The sequence below is a fragment of the Haliotis rufescens genome, unplaced genomic scaffold (assembly GCF_023055435.1).
Source record: "Haliotis rufescens isolate VD_foot unplaced genomic scaffold, xgHalRufe1.0.p SCAF_15, whole genome shotgun sequence".
In the NCBI taxonomy this organism is placed as follows: Eukaryota; Metazoa; Mollusca; class Gastropoda; order Lepetellida; family Haliotidae; genus Haliotis; species Haliotis rufescens.
In genome coordinates, this window is record NW_025963835.1 from 14,005,639 (window position 1) to 14,023,943 (window position 18,305).

General features: G+C 44.6%; 1 protein-coding gene across 1 annotated transcript; it reads right to left on the reverse strand.

Moving 5' to 3' along the window:
- Nucleotides 1–216: 216 nt before the first annotated feature.
- Nucleotides 217–17,632, reverse strand: LOC124118071 (sphingomyelin phosphodiesterase-like). The gene is made up of 13 exons (XM_046480124.2): nt 17,485–17,632; nt 13,242–13,493; nt 11,635–11,799; nt 10,350–10,473; nt 8,626–8,732; nt 7,606–7,775; nt 6,674–6,784; nt 4,731–4,899; nt 4,066–4,148; nt 3,073–3,265; nt 2,012–2,104; nt 1,136–1,230; nt 217–377 (listed from the first exon to the last, which is right to left on the reverse strand). The coding sequence occupies exons 1-13, from the start codon at nt 17,569–17,571 to the stop codon at nt 263–265; spliced, it is 1,764 nt and encodes a 587-aa protein (XP_046336080.2). The 5' UTR covers nt 17,572–17,632; the 3' UTR covers nt 217–262.
- Between the last annotated feature and the right edge of the window lie 673 nt (nt 17,633–18,305).

Sequence of the window (18,305 nt, forward strand, 5' to 3'; positions counted from 1 at the left end):
GCAGACGCTCTATCCACTAGACCATTGATGCGGTCAATAACGTCTTAACTGAACAAAATGTTTGAAAACGTTTTTTATATATATTTTATAATGGAATAGTCTGAATAGTGGTATAGTCATCTTCTTTGATGCTCCAATACATATCATGTTATTGTTTATTCATATTTCCCTTAACATGAGACGGTCCCGGGCAAACAATAGAACAACAAGCACAACGTCGAAAAAATATTTATTCGTTGTATCATACTATCTGCTTCCGGTATTAAAGGTCACTGCAGAGGGATGGGTCGCGTGACCTCCCGGTCTTCAGCTCGCACAACATCTTGGTTTTGCAGTCACCAGTACAAGGGCCATTGTCTCGTAGTTTGTAAAACAGCCTACAACACAAACACAACTTGTTAATGTCGTTCCTGCAAGGAAGACTGTTACATGCTTCACGCGGAAGATAAAACAACTCTATGGTGACAACTTGACTACGTTAAATGACGAGTATTGTGCATGTTTGCCGAAATAGTTGAAAGAATAAAAGAGGCTGAAATTCACGTCAGTTCTATCTTCATTGATAATACTGCTACTTCAGAATAGCCATAAAATTAGTAAGGCTAATAAAGAGCTACATAAGGATGGGAATGGCCTTGAAACATTATGCTAATGTCCGGATTCGAACTCCGCCCTGGGCTTAACGATCCCGTATCCCCAGCCTAATCTCATGAGCAGACGACACAGTCGAAGAACATGCACGTTTGGTCCTCTTTAGACGCTACAATATCACCTTGGCCCGAGATCTTAGCACTGTGATTATTGTGAGGCTGTAAATCATACCTGTTGCAGTAGCCCTCTACGTACGCTTTGTGAGTGAGTGAGTATGGCTAAGCCGCTTTTAGCAATATTCCAGCAATATCACGGCGGGGGACACCCGAAATGGGCTTCATACATTGTACCTATGTCGGGAATCGAACCCGGGTCTTCGGCGTGACGAGCTAACGCTTTAACCACTAGGCTACCTGACCGTTTTGTGAGAGGTAGCCCTGGTGAACATAAGGGACGAAGCTCGGATAAAGAATGGGGTGATTAACATGTGAAGCACTCTTGTGTCTAGCAGTAATTTTAAACGAAACTTGTATGAGGTCCGTACTTGTAAAACTTCTGGAACACCGTGTCGTCATCCCTCATCCTGTAGATGAGGTCGCTCCAGTCTCGGGGGTACAGCCCCGTCATGTTGTAGTCGCTCTGGAGGAGATGGAGGAAAAAGAGGAGTAGATGTAGTAGAAGGAGGAGATGGAGTGGAAGATGTAAGTAGATGTAAGTGACAGGAGGAGAGAGAGTGGTATACGGCAGTAGATGGAGTAGGAGGAGTAGGATTAGCAGGAGTAGTGATGGTGTGTGTGGTGGTAGTAGTAGTAGTAGTAGTAGTCGTGGTGATGGTGGTAGTAGATGTAGTTGGAGAAGAAGAAGGGTGGTAGTTCTAGAAAATGTTGGAGAAGAAGGAGGGGAGGAAGAGGATGAGGAGGAGGATGCTGGTTTGCAGTAGGTGTATCATTTCGTTTAGAAAACTGTCAATATATTGATGTTCGATGGTTGGAGCATTGGGATGATGACACACAGCCAAACTGTTTTAGTCCAGACCCTGTGTATCCGGACGATGCCGACGGGAACTCAAATACTATCCATAATCTTCATGGTCCAGTCGGAATTAGCTTATCCACTATGGACTGATTGTCTCGAAATACAGGTTACAGTGACACCTCGCTAATCCGGACCCCGTTAATCCAAACTGTCGGGACGATCACAGCTGGGAACACTTACAGTATACATAGTGACATTAACTCATAACCAGAACTCGTTAATACGTACATTTCAGAGAAAGATACGGTCCGGATCAATGGGATTTCAATGTATTCGATATGTGTGAGATGGTCGAATCATGGAGGTATCACTGTATCACTACCATATACAAACGAATTGTTAGTTCCTGGAAATGTCCAGCAAATGGAAGAAGATATCAGCTCACCTTAGCTGTATACTCGAGCTGCCATACAGGTGCCGCCACGCCTTTGTTGGCAGTCGCGATGTCAGTGTAGTAAGTTTCAAAGTCCAGTACCGCCTTTGTTCAAATAAACAATGGTTAGTTTTACAAAATATGCCATTACATTATTTAGAACATAATTTGTGATATGTATTAGATTGCAGTGATGCCAGATTCATAAGTTCCGTTTTTGCATTGTCGAGGAATTTTAATTTATTATCAGAAAACAAATCGCAAAACATGAGTTACGTCTCGTGTGAACATATGGAAGATATCGGCAGTATGCATCTGAGTGTGAGGCAAGAGTGCTCACTGTACAAACTACCACAAATATGTTCCCTTGAAGATCCGGGTTAGAATAGGTCTTCAGACAACTATACTTGCCGTAAGAGATGGCTATGCTTGGTGTAAGAGGCGACTAACGTCAGATGATCAGGCTCGCTGACTTGGTTGATGCACTTCATCGTATCCCAATTGCGTATATCGATGCTCATGACATTAATGCTCATGGATTGTCTGTCCAGACTCGATTATTTAAAGACCGCCGCCATACAGCTGGAATATTGCTGAGTGCAGCGTTAAAAAACAAACAAACCCACCAACCACGAATATGTCTACACAACCGGATTCGAACCCACGTTCATAGGTTTCTGGCACGTCTAATAGACATAAGATGTTAAAATAAATTGTCTTTATCACACATATATTAGAATATGCAAAACCAGAGACCATATTAATGTTCTCTGGCAAAGCACATTTCGTTATGTTCAAAAATTATCTCGCTCCTTTAATGATAAATACCATTGGAGCTAGTGAGTGAGTTACTATTTTACGTCACATCAGCAATACCGTGACAAAATGTCCCAAACAGTCTCTTATTGTAACAGTTGCTTCGACACCAATACTTTAGGGAGTTTGCCCGATTATCACAGGGCGAAATAAGTACCACAGGGTATCATTCTATCAATGTTCGTCCTGCCTGCTTCTGCAAAACAACCAGATACTGGGCTTTGTGTTAATTATGTCATCATTAACGTGCACCTCACCCAGGAACTTGTCTTATAGTTTCCGTCCATGGTATAAATCCTGTAACTAGGGTTCATGTCACCGCGGGTGGTCACGCCTCCCATGACGTAGCCGATGCTGGTTGGTCGAGTGAAGTTGACGTCATCATAGAACACCTCAAACTGGTCCTTGTGTGTGTGTCCGTAGAACTGAGCCATGATGGTGCTCTCGTACCTGTATGGACACAATGGGTCACTGACTGGCTTCACAACGCTTTCATCATGGCGGGACACCACGGAGTGGTTGAACATACTGTACCCATATCTGAACTGAAGCCACGTCTCCGACGTGACATGCTAGCCCAAACGGAAATTAGTCATAGTAACACAAACGTGTCGTATATTGTATTTGGTTTCTTTCTCTAAGAAATTGATTATTTGCCTTCAAAAATGGATTAGTTTGCATGGTTGATATCGGTACGATGACATGCAGTCAGCCAGGTCACACATAGTTACCAAGCAGTCCTCGCTTTAATTCCTAGTGTCCACTGGGTACTAAGACTTATTTGTCCCCGTAATCGAGGTTGTGAATCACAAATTTCATTAAAATCAGATAGTTACCGCATCTCAAAGACCTGGGGACATCCCATTACGGGTTGCGTCGGAAAGACCTTTTGCAAACTTTGACTGACTAATGAAATGGCTTACAGGAAGTCGGCATTAGCCAATCAAAATGCAGCTTTCTCGAGGTTTACAGCATAAGTTTCAAAATGGCGAATTCGCTTTGTTTATCCCATTGAAGCGACAAATGGACGACGATTTTGACGGGATCAGTTGTATAGCTAGTAACTGTCGCTCGGAATGAATCGTGTTTACCTTTTCGAGGGTGTATACATTTAGAAAACACATTCGGACTTTCACTTTCGCGATCTCGTAAGCGCTCTTGTTGATCGAATAACTAGTACTGTAATGGGATGTCCTCCGATTTCTGTCTAGCGGTAACGAGCACTAAGCTCTGATTGGTGAACCAGTAACCTGTTGACTATTCGGTAGTAGTTCCAGCTCCAGGGCTTCAGACAGTTGTCCTTACCGGGGGGAATGTGGGTGAGAATGAAGACCTGAAAGAGGAGATTTATATCAAAACGTCGTCTAAAACGTGGGACCAAACATTTAAAATCGCAATTAAAATCTATATCCACAAATAAGCCATTCTTGGTATTGGAACTACAATAATCTTTGACAAAAAATCACTTTGTGCAAGCATCTGAACTACTGTAACATAGGCAGATACGTCAAAGGTGTTTGCAAAACTTGATATCATGTGAAGTCTAAATACTGAATGCAACATCTAACACATTCTTATTCTTCTTCAAATAAGAATCTCGCGAATGTGAAGCTAAGGTGATTCAACTGTGCATCAGTATATCATTGTCTCTTTAGCACATATCAAATACTTATACCTTATAACATGGAAATATTGTCGATAAAAAAAGCTGTTGCAGTTTAGGAGAATGACAATTTGTTGATAATATTTATGTTTAAAATTAACGGTAATAATTCATTTTTAAGTGACTTGATAAATATCCAAAATGAATGCAAATAACTACACGAAGATAATTATCTGGTCAAGAAACTCTATAAGAATAAATGAGTGTGGTTCCAAGAGCCAGTGCATTGTCAAGTTATGTCACGTGAACAACCTTTTCCCCGGCGTCCTCCGCCTCCTGCAGCACGTGGGTGAGCCATGTCAGCTGATCTGCTGGGTCCGTCCTGTTGAGAAGGAGCCACCAGTTGCCCTGGTTGCAGTAGTTGGTGTTGATGGAGACGATGCGGAACCCGGGGTAGGGGGAGACGCTGTAGTAGGCGCCTCTAGAAAACAGAAGTTGAATTTAAACAAAACGGTCGGGTAGCCTGGTGGTTAAAGCGTAAGCTCGTCACGCCGAAGACCCGGGTTCGATTCCCCACATGGGTACAATGTGTGAAGCCCATTTCGGGTGTCCCCCGCCGTGATATTGCTGGAATATTGCTAAAAGCGGCGTTAAACCATACTCACTCACTCACTAGATTGCCACGATGTATTATGAAACAAATGGTGTATTATGTTAGCTTGTTTGTTTGCTCTTTAATGCAACATTTAGCAATATTCCAGCTATATGACGGAGACCTATGAATAATCGTGTCTGGATCAGACAATCCAGTGATCGATATTGTGTGTAACGATCTACGCCGTGAGGGACGAGGACACGAGCATGACCACCCGATTCAGTTGGTCGCCTCTTACGATCAGCATACATGTTGGCAGCGTCGACCTATTGTAACCCGGAATCCCTACGGAGCCATGCGCATATATCGGTAACAATCTCATTATAATCAGATCTTAGTTCCCGCTACCGCTTAACAAACATCTGAGGACATCCTATTTCGGGTCACGTCAGAACGACCTTTCGTCTGACCAATCAGAGCGTCCCTTGACAGATCCAGAAAGTGACAGTCAGAATGTGATTTCCAATCATGCAACCTTGAAAAGGTTAATACGGGGTATTCCGAACGACAGTTACGGACTGTTCGTCTATCTCTCGCTTCAATGGGATAATAGTTTGAAACGGAACAGAATTCATATAGCACGTTTTCAAATTTTGAATCGATAGTTTTCAAAGCGTAGTAAGGAATTGAAGTCGCCAGTTTGAAACAGTTCGAGAAAGCTGCTTTCTGATTGGCTAATATCGACATCCGGTTAGTCTTTTCGTTAGTCCGTCAAAGGTCGGATCTTTGTTTAGCGGTAGCGAGAACTTAGATCAGATTTCAATTAGATTGGTATCGGTAATAGACAATCATTGTGAGTATACCCCCAGACTTCCCACAACACAAGGCGGAGGTTACATCGGCCATCGACAATGTCGGTCAGGTTTAGGAATTTACAATCTAATTCCTACACCGGATGAATGTGTCTCTTGATTACAGTTACTCGCCTGAACAATATTCCAGTTAGACTACGCCGTGTTTAACGTGAGAACGTTAACGTTTCAGGTCTTACACGTTTAGCACTTTTGTGAATTCACAAGGTGAATATGGGATTGGATCCAATGATAGTAGGAACCGGGGTCATATAAGCGATGCAACTCTGCGTAGCGATTGCGGTGCCCTCCCGAAATATGAACTAGTAAACAAATGTTGTATCCACTGATATATCATAAATACGTGAAAATCGTAATTCATCCTGATGGTTGATTTTTGTTGCAATATACAGAGATTACTATATATACAGTGTATTGCAGCGCTTTAGACGAATGAGCCAGAAATATAACCGATGACCTAAAATTCATAAGGATGAATAAATTAAGAGCAGTTGCCTTCACGCATTGTCCGTTGATTTAAAACCTGAACTGTCACTGGAAGCAAGTAAGGATACAAAATACCTCAGCAACTGACCCTCGTTATCAGATACCAAGATTTACTAGTTTCACTAATTCATGTGACTATCATGTTACATTTTACAATCTGGCGGCAATCGTGGCCCTTATATAAGTGTTTCAATGTCTTTTTTAGAGAAATCATGCAATACCAAGGCCCGACTTATATGTTGCTAACAGAATGAGCCAAGTGGGCCAGTTTGTTGAATCTGGTTCGGGTGTTTGAGACTCACTTGAGAATTGTCTGTCTGGCATCTTCTGGGAGCCACGTACCCCACGACTCCGCCAACACTGTGTACAGCCAGGAGATGGAGTTGTTGCCCGTCACTTCCGGTGGAGGGAAACTGAAACATATCTGCTTGATGAAGGGCCGGGGAATCGATATGGGTGAGTGAGTGACTTGGGTTTAACGCCGCTTTGAATGGTGATTCAGATATATGATGGCGTGTCTGTTTCATTGGGGGTGGGGGGTGGGGGGACCCGGAGTGATGCTGGAAAATCTTAGATATTCACTACTTAGGTGAAACCCTTGAGCACGGGTAAGGTGCTGACAAAACGAAGATCATAATCAAAGCGAATCGTGGATTCGAAACCACGATCATATGATGCACACAGAATAAGACGACTGGGCCACCCCGATCCGCGAAGATCCGGGGTAGAATAGGTATTCAGCAAACCCATCATTGTCGTAAGAGGCGACTAACGGGATCGGGTGGTCAGGCTCGCTGACTTGGTTGATGCATGTCATCGTATCCCAATGCGTGGACCGATGCTCATGATATCAATCACCTGATTGTCCCTTGATTATTTACAGACCGCCGTCATTTAACTGGAATACTGCGGCGTTAAACAACAAACAAAGAAACACTGGGCCACACGTGCTCCAAATATGGATAAGAAAACAATACCTACATCGCTTTGCGTTTTCGTTCTCCTTAAATAAACACGCAGTCAAAAAATTATATGAAAATGAGTAATTTTTCAAACCGGGTTACACCGAACACATCAGCATTCGCCCGGTGGTCCAAAGACACTAAAGCTATGTTCTACCTTATGTTTTACGTAAGTATGGATATTAGTGATATATAGTTCTGGTAGCGTGGTAATTATCGGTCTAGTGCCATCGGGTCTAATATTGAGTACATGCATGCTGGTGCTACTGTACCTGTTGACAGGTGCGCTCTCATGGTTGCCGACACAGAAGTACACCTGTTTGCCCGGCAGGTGCTGGAGGAACAACTTCGTCAGTCTCCGTGTGGCGGCGATCTGTTGGCTGCGCGTCTGGTTCCAAACATCATGCGCCGGGATATCTCCAGTGAAGATAACAAAGTCAAACTGGAATGTGAACATTGTCGAACTGGAATTGTCATGAACTCAAACTGGAATGAGAGCATAGTCCAACTGGAATTGTCATGAATTCAAACTGGAATGAGGGCATATAGTCGAACTGGAATTGTCATAAAGTTGAACTTGTCCCAGAGCAGTAAAACTGGTATGGTGATAAACTCAAACTGGAATGAGAACAAAATGGAACTGGAATTGTCATAAAGTTGAAATGGAATTAGATCAGTCGAACTAGAATGGTAACAAAGTGCACCCGAATAAGCAAAATAGAATGATTGCATAGTCGAGCTGTAAATGTGGTAAAATGTAACGTCATATATCTCAAATGGAATAGACATAAAATCAAACTGCAATAGTCCATAAGACAAACTGGAATGATAGTATAGACAAACTGGAATGATAGTATAGATGAACTGGAATGATAGTACAGACCAACTGGAATGGTAGTACAGACGAACTGGAATGATAGTATAGACCAACTGGAATGATAGTACAGACCAACTGGAATGACAATATAGACCAACAGGAATAAAAAAAAAATGATATGAAACGAGGAACGGATAAGGGATATGGTAACCGCAATTATATCATCTGTTAACTGGAATTATTTCAGTTTAATATCACCTTTATCAATATTTTAGCAATATCAAGGCAGAGGACACCAATATTGAGGCTCGGAATAGAACCGAGCGTGGCGTGACAAGAAAACGCTTCTCCTCTAGACTACGCCTCCGCCCCGCAAGTGAATGTACCTGGCATGTTATGGATATGAGGTATAATCATGTTCAGGGCTCATGCGATACACATTATTACCCTGATCGAGTATAACGACTGCATATACCTGGTCATTTATGGTGGCGAGATGTTGGAAGAGGGTGTTGACGAGGCTCATGGAGACGTCACACTCTCTGTAGTCTCCCCACCTGCCGGCGCCCGACACCCCCGGGGCTGTAAATACACAAGTGAGTGAGGGAGGGAGTGACGCTGCTTTGAACACTACTTCAGTTGTGTCAGCTTGTAGTAGGGGAAAGTTCGAAGTGACGTAGTGTCGTAATAATGTTTTACACGCGCACTGATATTTGAGATTAGGTGAAACCTCACGTTCAAGATTATTGCACATATATAGCGAAGAGTGTGTGTTTGTACGCGTGTGTGTGCGTGTGAATGCACGTGTGTGCATGCATGCAGTTTTACTAGTCCGGACTAATGCTGCATTTACAGTTCTAGCCCACTCAGGTATGCTGACTCCGAAACAACCTTGTTTCATCCCCTCGATACCGAGCGCCTTGCAGGATAACAATTACCATCTTTTAACGACTTAAAACGCGGCCGGGGATTGAACGACCGACCTTCCGCTCTCCGGGTCTCTATCCACTAGACCACAGTGAGTGAGCGAGTGAGTGAGTAAGTGAGTTAGATTTAACGCCTTTTAACAGTATTACAGTTATATCACAGCGTGTCAGCTTAATGTGGGAGGAAAGCCCGAAGTGGTGCAGGTCTCAGACGCTTACCACTTCGGTGAAACCCACGAGTCTGGGACCTCCTTGACGCACGACCACGGGTATGGTGCGGACAAACCTAAAAACATACTGGGGGCGAACCGGGACTCGAACCCACCACCATAGGTTTCTGGCGTGTCCCTTAGATGCCACGCCTGTCCCCAATTGACCACAGAGGTGGTCCTCACGGATATGGTGTTGACAGACACAAGGTCATTATCAGGACTGATCAAGGGTTTCTAACTTCTTTAAGTGGCATTTAGAAGTTGTGATGAAGTAAGACAAGTTCTATGGATGAACAACTTCTTTATTGCAATTACAACGATGTTTCGGTGTAGATCCTAACACCTTTATCAAGCAAGTGTAGTAAAGAAGTTGTTCCTCCATAGAACTTGTCTTACTTCAAGGATTTCTACCCATGATAAACTGCCCTCACACAGAGAATAGCGGTACGGGCCACACGTGACTCTGATCACACAAGTATCTCATTTACACAGATGATCAGGGTAGAGAATAGGTCTTCAGCAACCAGTGCTCGTCGGCTATATGACGGCGGTCTGTAAATAATCAAGTCTGGACCAGACTGTCCAGTGACTGACATCATGAGCATCGATCTACGCATTTACGATACGCTGACATGCATCAACCAAGTCAGCGAGCCTGACATGCTTGTCATAAGACTAACGGGATCGGGTGGTCAGGCTCGCTGACTTGGTTGATGCATGTCAGCGTATCGTAAATGCGTAGATCGATCGGTGTCTTTTTCATCTTTTAAACCCCCAAACGATTGCCTATGTTTTTTCGTGACAGTGGTGAAATCGCGAATGTTTTCGACATCTGATCAACAAGGTCGTCGACCAACGTAGTCGTCATCTTTGTAAAGCTATACGAGATAACACCAATCTGATTGGATATTGCGTTTTCATTACAAGGGGCACAACTCATGATCTACACGAGGGTCGAGCCAAGAAAGTAGCCTTGATGTGGCAAGGGTAGAAACTAGACTTTGATATAGCCTAGTGGACACGCTTGCCTCGGGAAGATGTCGAGGATGGGCTGTATGTACCTGGCTTGCCGTCGTTGGAGCGGCAGCAGACGGGCTCCCCGCAGTCGGTGTTGGAGCCCACCTCGTACATGAGGTCGATGTGGATGTCGGTCAGGTGGAGCATCCTCAACTTGGGAGAAGATGGCTGCGGAGGAAACACACTGGTATGACACGTGGAGGAGACGGCTGGAGAAACACCCTGGTATTACACGTGGGGGAGATGGATGAAGAAACACCCTGATATGACACGTGGGGGAGATGGATGAAGAAACACCCTGATATTACACGTGGAGGAGACGGCTGGAGAAACACCCTGATATTACACGTGGGGGAGATGGATGAAGAAACACCCTGATATGACACGTGGGGGAGATGGATGAAGAAACACCCTTATATTTCACGTGGGGGAGATGGATGAAGAAACACCCTGATATTACACGTGGGGGAGATGGATGAAGAAACACCCTGATATTACACGTGGGGGGGATGGATGAAGAAACACCCTGATATTACGCGTGGGGGGGATGGATGAAGAAACATCCTGATATTACACGTGGGGGAGATGGATGAAGAAACACCCTGATATTACACGTGGGGGGGATGGATGAAGAAACATCCTGATATTACACGTGGGGGAGATGGCTGGAGAAACACCCTGATATTACACATATGTCAGGAATATATGTCGTGTGTCTTATTGTTTGACATAGTAAACTTCAGTTAACCAGACATGCAAGAAAATTAAATTGTGATTTAGTGTAACGAGTGCTTCATAATCCTCTTTTGGGGCCACGGGTGGCCCAGTCGTCTAAGGCGCCGCGAATCGCTGTGCAGAGTTGCGACCCTTGGGCACGCTAGAAACCTATGATTGTGGGTTCGAATCCCGGTTCTCCCCGAATATGTTTCTAGGTTTGTCAGCACCATACCCGTGCCCGTGGGTTTCACCGAAGTGGTAAACGTCTGAGACCTGCATCACTTTGGGCTTTCCTCCCACATTAAGCTGACACGCCGTGATATAACTGGAATACTGTTAAAAGCGGCGTTAAACCAAACTCACTCACTCACTCATAATCATCTCTTAATCATCAGATAACAAGTTGCTTTATCTGTATATCTTATCCCCGCTGAGAGATGGCGGTCAGGTTGGTATTATGGGATTGTAGACCCAAGAGTCCCATATTAATTACATTTTTATTAAAACCAGATATCAGAAACGAAAGGTCTCTGCGTACAGATCTGACAAACGATTTATAGAAAGTATTGTACTGGGGGACGATCTGATTGTATTGAGCGTGCTATAACTTACAGCGGGTGGTCGTGGAGGTACTACTGGGGGTTTAGGTGTTGAGGGCAGGGAGACGTTCCACCACTGGTCGGGGTTGTAGGGGATGTCGCAGGAGGGTCCCATGATGATGCCGCACACCTCTGTCGGCGACAGTGCAAGCTGGCCCACCACACCCAGCACCTCATCCTGCATAGATACATCACTTGCATCGTCACTGAGCAAACATCAGCGTTTACCGATCTATGATTAATATTGACTAGGGCGTTATATATGTATCTTCCATTTGGTAGTAGTTGTTGTAGCAGTTGTAAAAGTAGTAGTAGTCGTAGTAGTAGCAGTAGTGGTAGTAACAGAATGTAGTAATAGTAGTAGTGGAAGTAGTAGTAGTAGTAGTGGTTGTAGTAGTAGTAGTGGTCGTAGTAGTAGTAGTAGAAGTGTAGTAGTGTAGATGTAGTGGTAGTAGTAGTAGTCGTGGCAGTAGTATAGTAGTAGTAGTAGTAGTAGTAGTAGTAATAGTAGTTGTAGTAGTAGTAGTCGTGGTAGTAGTATAGTAGTAGTAGTAATAGTAGTAGTAGTAGTAGTAGTCGTGGTAGTAGTAGCAGTAGTGGTAGTAGCAGAAGTAGTAATAGTAGCAGTAGTAGTAGTAGTAGTAGTAGTTGCGGTGGTAGTAGTAGTAGTAGTAGTAGTAGAAGTACTGTAGATATAGTTGTAGTAGTAGCAGTAGCAGTAGCAGTAATAGTAGTAGTAGTAGTAGCAGGACAAGTAGCAGTAGCAGTAGTAGTGTAGATATAGAAGTAGTGGAAGTAGTAGTAGTAGTGGTTGTAGTAGTAGTAGTAGTAGTGGTAGTAGTAGTAGTAGTAGTAGTAGTAGAAGTGTAGTAGTGTAGATATAGTGGTAGTAGTTGTAGAAGTAGTGGTAGTAGTAATAGCAGTGGTAGTAGTGGTAAAAGTTGTAGTAGTAGTAGTAGTCGTGGTAGTAGTATAGTAGTAGTAGTAGTAGTAGTAGTAGTAGTAGTAGTAGTAATAGTAGTAGCAGTAGTTGTAGTAGCAGAAGTAGTAGTAATAGTAGCAGTAGCAGTAGTAGTAGTAGTAGTAGTAGTAGTTGCGGTGGTAGTAGTAGTAGTAGTAGTAGAAGTACTGTAGATATAGTTGTAGTAGTAGCAGTAGCAGTAGTAGTAGTAGTAGCAGGACAAGTAGCAGTAGTAGTGTAGATAAAGTGGTATTTGTAGAAGTAGCGGTTGTGGTAGTAGTAGTAGTAGTAGTAGTAGTAGTAGTAGTAGTAGTGGTAGTGGTAGTAGTAGTAGTTAAAGTACTGTAGATATAGTGGTAGTAGTAGAAGTAGCGGTTGTGGTAGTAGTAGTAGTAGTAGTAGTAGTAGTAGTAGTAGTAGTGGTAGTAGTAGTAGTGGTAGTAGTAGTAGTTAAAGTACTGTAGATGTAGTGGTAGTAGTAGCAGTACTAGTTTTGTAGACGTAGTCATTATCTGCTGTTGTTACATTGCAGTTCAGGCACACGTTTGTTAAAGTAATCAGCAGTGACAGTGTTTGGTCCAGTGCCCTACACCGGACCTCGAGTGGATACCGGCACCTGTCAGGTGACATCTCATATATACCAAGGTACAACACATTACCTTGAACTCCCGAGTGGCGAGTCTGCAGATTCTGTCTGACGCAGACTTCAGGTCGATGCAGAGATGGGTGGCGAGGGTCACGATTTCGTCCTGGGTCTTGCCCTTCTGGAACCAGAGCTGTATGAAGGTGACGTAGACCTCGCACATGTCGCACACGATGTTCCTGTTGACGCCATCGTTGTCTTCATCAAACGGATGAACACCTGGTGTCACCTTTGACGCTAGCCTGTCGAGAAGCTCCCGGGGTGGGTACTGGGTGGAAACAGATGGGTAGAGATAACGTAGTGTGGGCGTATCATAGTGAGTGAGTGAGTCCACCACTCCAACAATAACACCCCAGCAATAATACCCAACACTACCACGCCTCCCCAACAACAACACCCTGACAACACCACCCCAACAATACCACGCCACCCCTACAACAGCACCCCGACGACACCACCACAACAATACCACGCCACCCCGACAACAGCGCCCCGACGACACCACCCCAACAATACCACGCACACAACACCCCAACAATACCACGCCACCCCTACAACAGTACCCCGGCGACACCACCCCAACAATACCACGCACACAACACCCCAACAATGCCAAGCCATCCCAACAACACCACCCCGACAACACCACCCCAACAATACCACGCCATCCAAATAACAGCGCCCCGACAACACCACCCCAACAATACCACGCCATCCCAATAACAGCGCCCCGACAACACCACCACAACAATACCACGCCAACCCGACAACAGCACCCAGACAACACCACCCCAACAATACCACGCCACACCTACAACAGCGCCCCGACAATAACACGCCACCCCAACAACAGCACCCCGATAACAACACCCCAACAATACCACGCCAACCCTACAACAGCGCCCCGACAATAACACGCCACCACAACAACAACACCCCGACAACACCACCCCAACAATACCACGCCACCACAACAACAGCGCCCCAGCAACACCACCCCAACAATACCACGCCACCACAACAGCGCCCCAACAACACCACCCCAACAATACCACGCCATCCCAACAACAGCGCCCCGACATCACCACCCCAACAATACCACGCCACCCCTACAACAGCGCCCCGACAACAACACCCCAACAATACCACGCCACCACAACAACAGCGCCCAAGCAACACCACCCCAACAATACCACGCCACCACAACAGCGCCCCAACAACACCACCCCAACAATACCACGCCATCCCAACAACAGCGCCCCGACATCACCACCCCAACAATACCACGCCACCCCTACAACAGCGCCCCGACAACAACACCCCAACAATAGCACGCCACCCCAACAACAGCACCCCAACAATAACACGCCACCACAACAACAGCACCCCGACAACACCACCCCAACAATACCACGCCACCCCAACAACAGCGCCCCGACAACACCACGCCAACAATGCCACGCCACCCCAACAACAGCGCCCCGACAACACCACGCCAACAATACCACTAGATTCATCATTTTAGCGGTAATATTGCTCACTGACATCTATACACGGACGAATTATAGGGCACATAATAGTATTGAGCAGGTAAACTTGTGATCGATAATGTGAGCACCGACATAACGCCCGATTTGGATGCCACGGCTAATTCAGCGTTTATCCAGTTCCAGGCATCCACTGCCGCTTGGCAGGCAGCTTGAGGTGTGTGCCCCTCCGAAAGCTGACAAAGATATTGGAACACACACTGATCCTTTAGCCACGGCAATAACCCGGCGCCATGGGTGTGGCATAGCATGTGGACATGCTGCAATATTGTGTTGTTGTTGTCAGTAGATTTGTTTGTTTGTTCTTTAACGACGCACTTAGCAATATTCCAGCTGTCTGTAAATTATCGAGTCTGGGCCAGACAATCCACTGACTGAGCATCGATCTACACAATTTGGATACGTTGACATGCATCAACCACATCAGCGAGCCTGACCACCCGATCCCGTTAGTCGCCTCGTACGGCAAGCATACATTCGTCAGCACTCGCCCCTTTCCGTAACCTGCAAGAAGACTCGTCCCCCTCTCGATGAATGTTATGTGCGAAAATACGACAAACCAATCAGAGTGCGCGTATGATTTCAAGTACTTCGTCAAAGAATCCCTCAGAAATAATTTTTGATTTTACATATGTCTTGCATCTAAAAATATACCAAAGACACAGTTAAATGTGTTCAATCATATTGTATAATTCCGCACGTCCCGATGTGCTTTAAAAGGCATCTGAAATATATATAATATATGGGGAAATATATGTGAACCATTACGCAACGAATTGACAATTGTTTTAGTTATGCCCGTTTGCGCTAAGACGGAACCCGGTCGCAAAAATGGCCACGAGAGGGGCACGAGTCGCTATTCGACTTGTCCCGGAATAACACGAGTTGGTCACGAATGGGCAAGCATAGTCGCCATCTTCCCGAGGCAAGAGAGTTAACTGACTTTAAAGTCCAGTTCCACCCTTGCCGAGCTAGGCTGGTATTATGGAGTTACATTTTGTCTGGGCTATCGAGTCTATGCATAGTCCAATCAAAATCTCGCAACAAAATCGAAATCCGGTTCGTAAACTGTCGTGCAGATTTCGGTCATATTGCAGGATTTGCAAAGCATGTGCACCGCCTACTCATTGTCAACAGATATTTTTCAAACCTTTTCATGTTTCTAATCAAGGTGCTCGCGTGATTTGATGCACTTCGCGTAGTAAGACCCGTTTTATAACAACATAGATCTTGATTATCGATCAGATCGTCTTCTCTGGGCGGCGCCATTTTGTTTAAAACAGATGCAAGTGATGGAATCTGATTGGTCCATGGGAGAAGCTCAGAAGGGACATTACTCATCATAGCCACTGGCGGCGCTACGATCGAGCCCAGGAATTCCAGCCTAGTTCGGCAAAGGTGGATACTGGACTTTTATAGTCAGTTAACTCTCTTGCCTCGGGAAGATGACGGCAAGCGTGGGTTGCCGAAGACCTATTCTAACCCGGTTGTTGTCAGTAGAAATAACCGTATAATGACGGACGGTTCTTCATCATCCTCGATTATGTTTTTTTGGAAATAAATACGTTATTTTCTCAAATATTTTTGAACATAAAAAAGGTAACAAAAAGGGCGATAATTTTTCCAGTTTTTCCTAATTTCTTTCATACATGGTAGCTCTTTTGACGAACGAAAAGTAATAAAACAATGTATTTGACACCATGCGAATCAAGGCTGATTTCGTTTAAACTTGATCAAGGTGCTGCACTGCAGTCATTATTGACCAGGGTGCCGTTGTACGAAACAGCCTTAGCTCTACCGCTGTCGTATAAGTGCATGTTAAAGTATGAAGGTAATGATCACCTTAGCGCGACCTACGCACAGGTCACGAGGAATACTTTTTAGTTCAAAGAACCAAGGGATATAACTTAGTGTTAACTTGAAATATTGACTGCACATGGACTAAACATACAGTTTTATACACCTAGGGCGGTGAGGTTAATGCGTTCGCTAGTCATTGCATCATGCCCCACAATTCATTTCTGATACAATTACGACCGTTTTGTTCAGTAAAGCTTTAACTTCCCAAACATACTCCAACCATACATAGAGCTGTTATCGCAGTCCAAGATCGGGAACGTACTGATATCGCAAAATGGTAAGGTCTTGTGGGGCACATGTGACTACATCTTCCGATTGCAAGAGTGTCCACTAGGTTATATCAAAACCTAGTTTCTCCTTTCATATAGGCCACCCTTAGCTCGGGAAGATGGGGCAAACCATTTGTCTGTGTGTGTGTGTGTGTGTGTGTGTGTGTGTGTGTGTGTGTGTGGGTGTGCGCGCGCTAGTCCGGACTAAAGACAATTTTATAGTGCAAGTCAACTGAGATACCATGCCACTGTTTAACATGAATACCCCACTCAGACACAGTATACTGACTCCGAGCTAACAAGTCCTTGTTTTAGCCCCTTAATGCCGAGTAACAGGGAACTGGGTAACAACAAGTACCATCTTTTAATGTCTTTTGGTATGACGTGGCCGGGAATCAAACCCAGACCTTCCACTCTCCGAACAGACGCTCAACCACTTGACCACAGACCTATCTCCTCCCCCAAGCTGACACCCGGTGAATTAACTAAAACACTTCACAGCAGCGTTAAACCCAACTCACAGCTACATGATGTAGTACAACCATGCATGAAAGTTGTGATATGACCTGGCCTCAGACCTTACCTGACTACTGTCCCCATGCAAGGACTCTCCCCAACACAAGCATACACAGACAGCGACCCCGACACTCAACAGATACGACCACGTCATCCTGATGAACTGTCCGAAATTCGGCAGATACACCTGGCCCTGATTATCTAGACCAGCAGTGATACATACTACCATATCTGTCTGACCTCTAGGAGCAGATCAGTGAGCGTTCCATCACGGTATCTACATACATATCAATAATGAGGCTTATATATACGTTAGGGGCGGTTATGTTATTCACTTGAAAGTATTGTTTTGTGAAATCCCAAACTGTAAATATTAAGATAAAAATTGTCTACACAGGTAAGAAACCTTTGGGATCTATTGTTACCATCTGAGCCCTGAACTTTTGAACGGCAATGAAAGTCTGAACATTGACAAATATATAGTGAGTGAAATTTCAGCATATTTCAGTTATCATCATGGAGTTTGGCCAGCAAACGAAGCATGATCCCCAAGCAAGTACCATGACACATTTAACCTAAGAAGATCTGGGTTAGAATGGTCTTCTGCAACCCATGCTTGTCGTAAGAGACGACCCAACAGGATTTGGTGGTCAGGCTGCCGACTTGGTTGATGCATGTCATCGTATCCCAGTTTCGTGGGTCGATACTCATGATATCAATCACTGGATTGTCTGGTCGACTTGATCATTTACAGACTTACTTAATATAGCTGAAATATTCCTGAGTGCTGCATTAAACAAAAACAAACAAACAAACAAACCAGAACACATTCAGCCAGTCACAGCCAGAGACCTTACAATATCTAGGTGTGAAATGGAGTTTAAAATT

Bases quoted from the DNA above. Each gene is read 5' to 3' on its own strand.
- LOC124118071 (XM_046480124.2), bottom strand. From the start codon at position 17,571: ATGACGTGGTCGTATCTGTTGAGTGTCGGGGTCGCTGTCTGTGTATGC. The intron at 10,474-11,634 runs GTAAGTTATAGC...TTTCCTCCGCAG, and splicing joins TACCTCCACGACCACCCGCT to CCATCTTCTCCCAAGTTGAG. The intron at 378-1,135 runs GTACGGACCTCA...TTTGTGTTGTAG, and splicing joins GTGTTCCAGAAGTTTTACAA to GCTGTTTTACAAACTACGAG.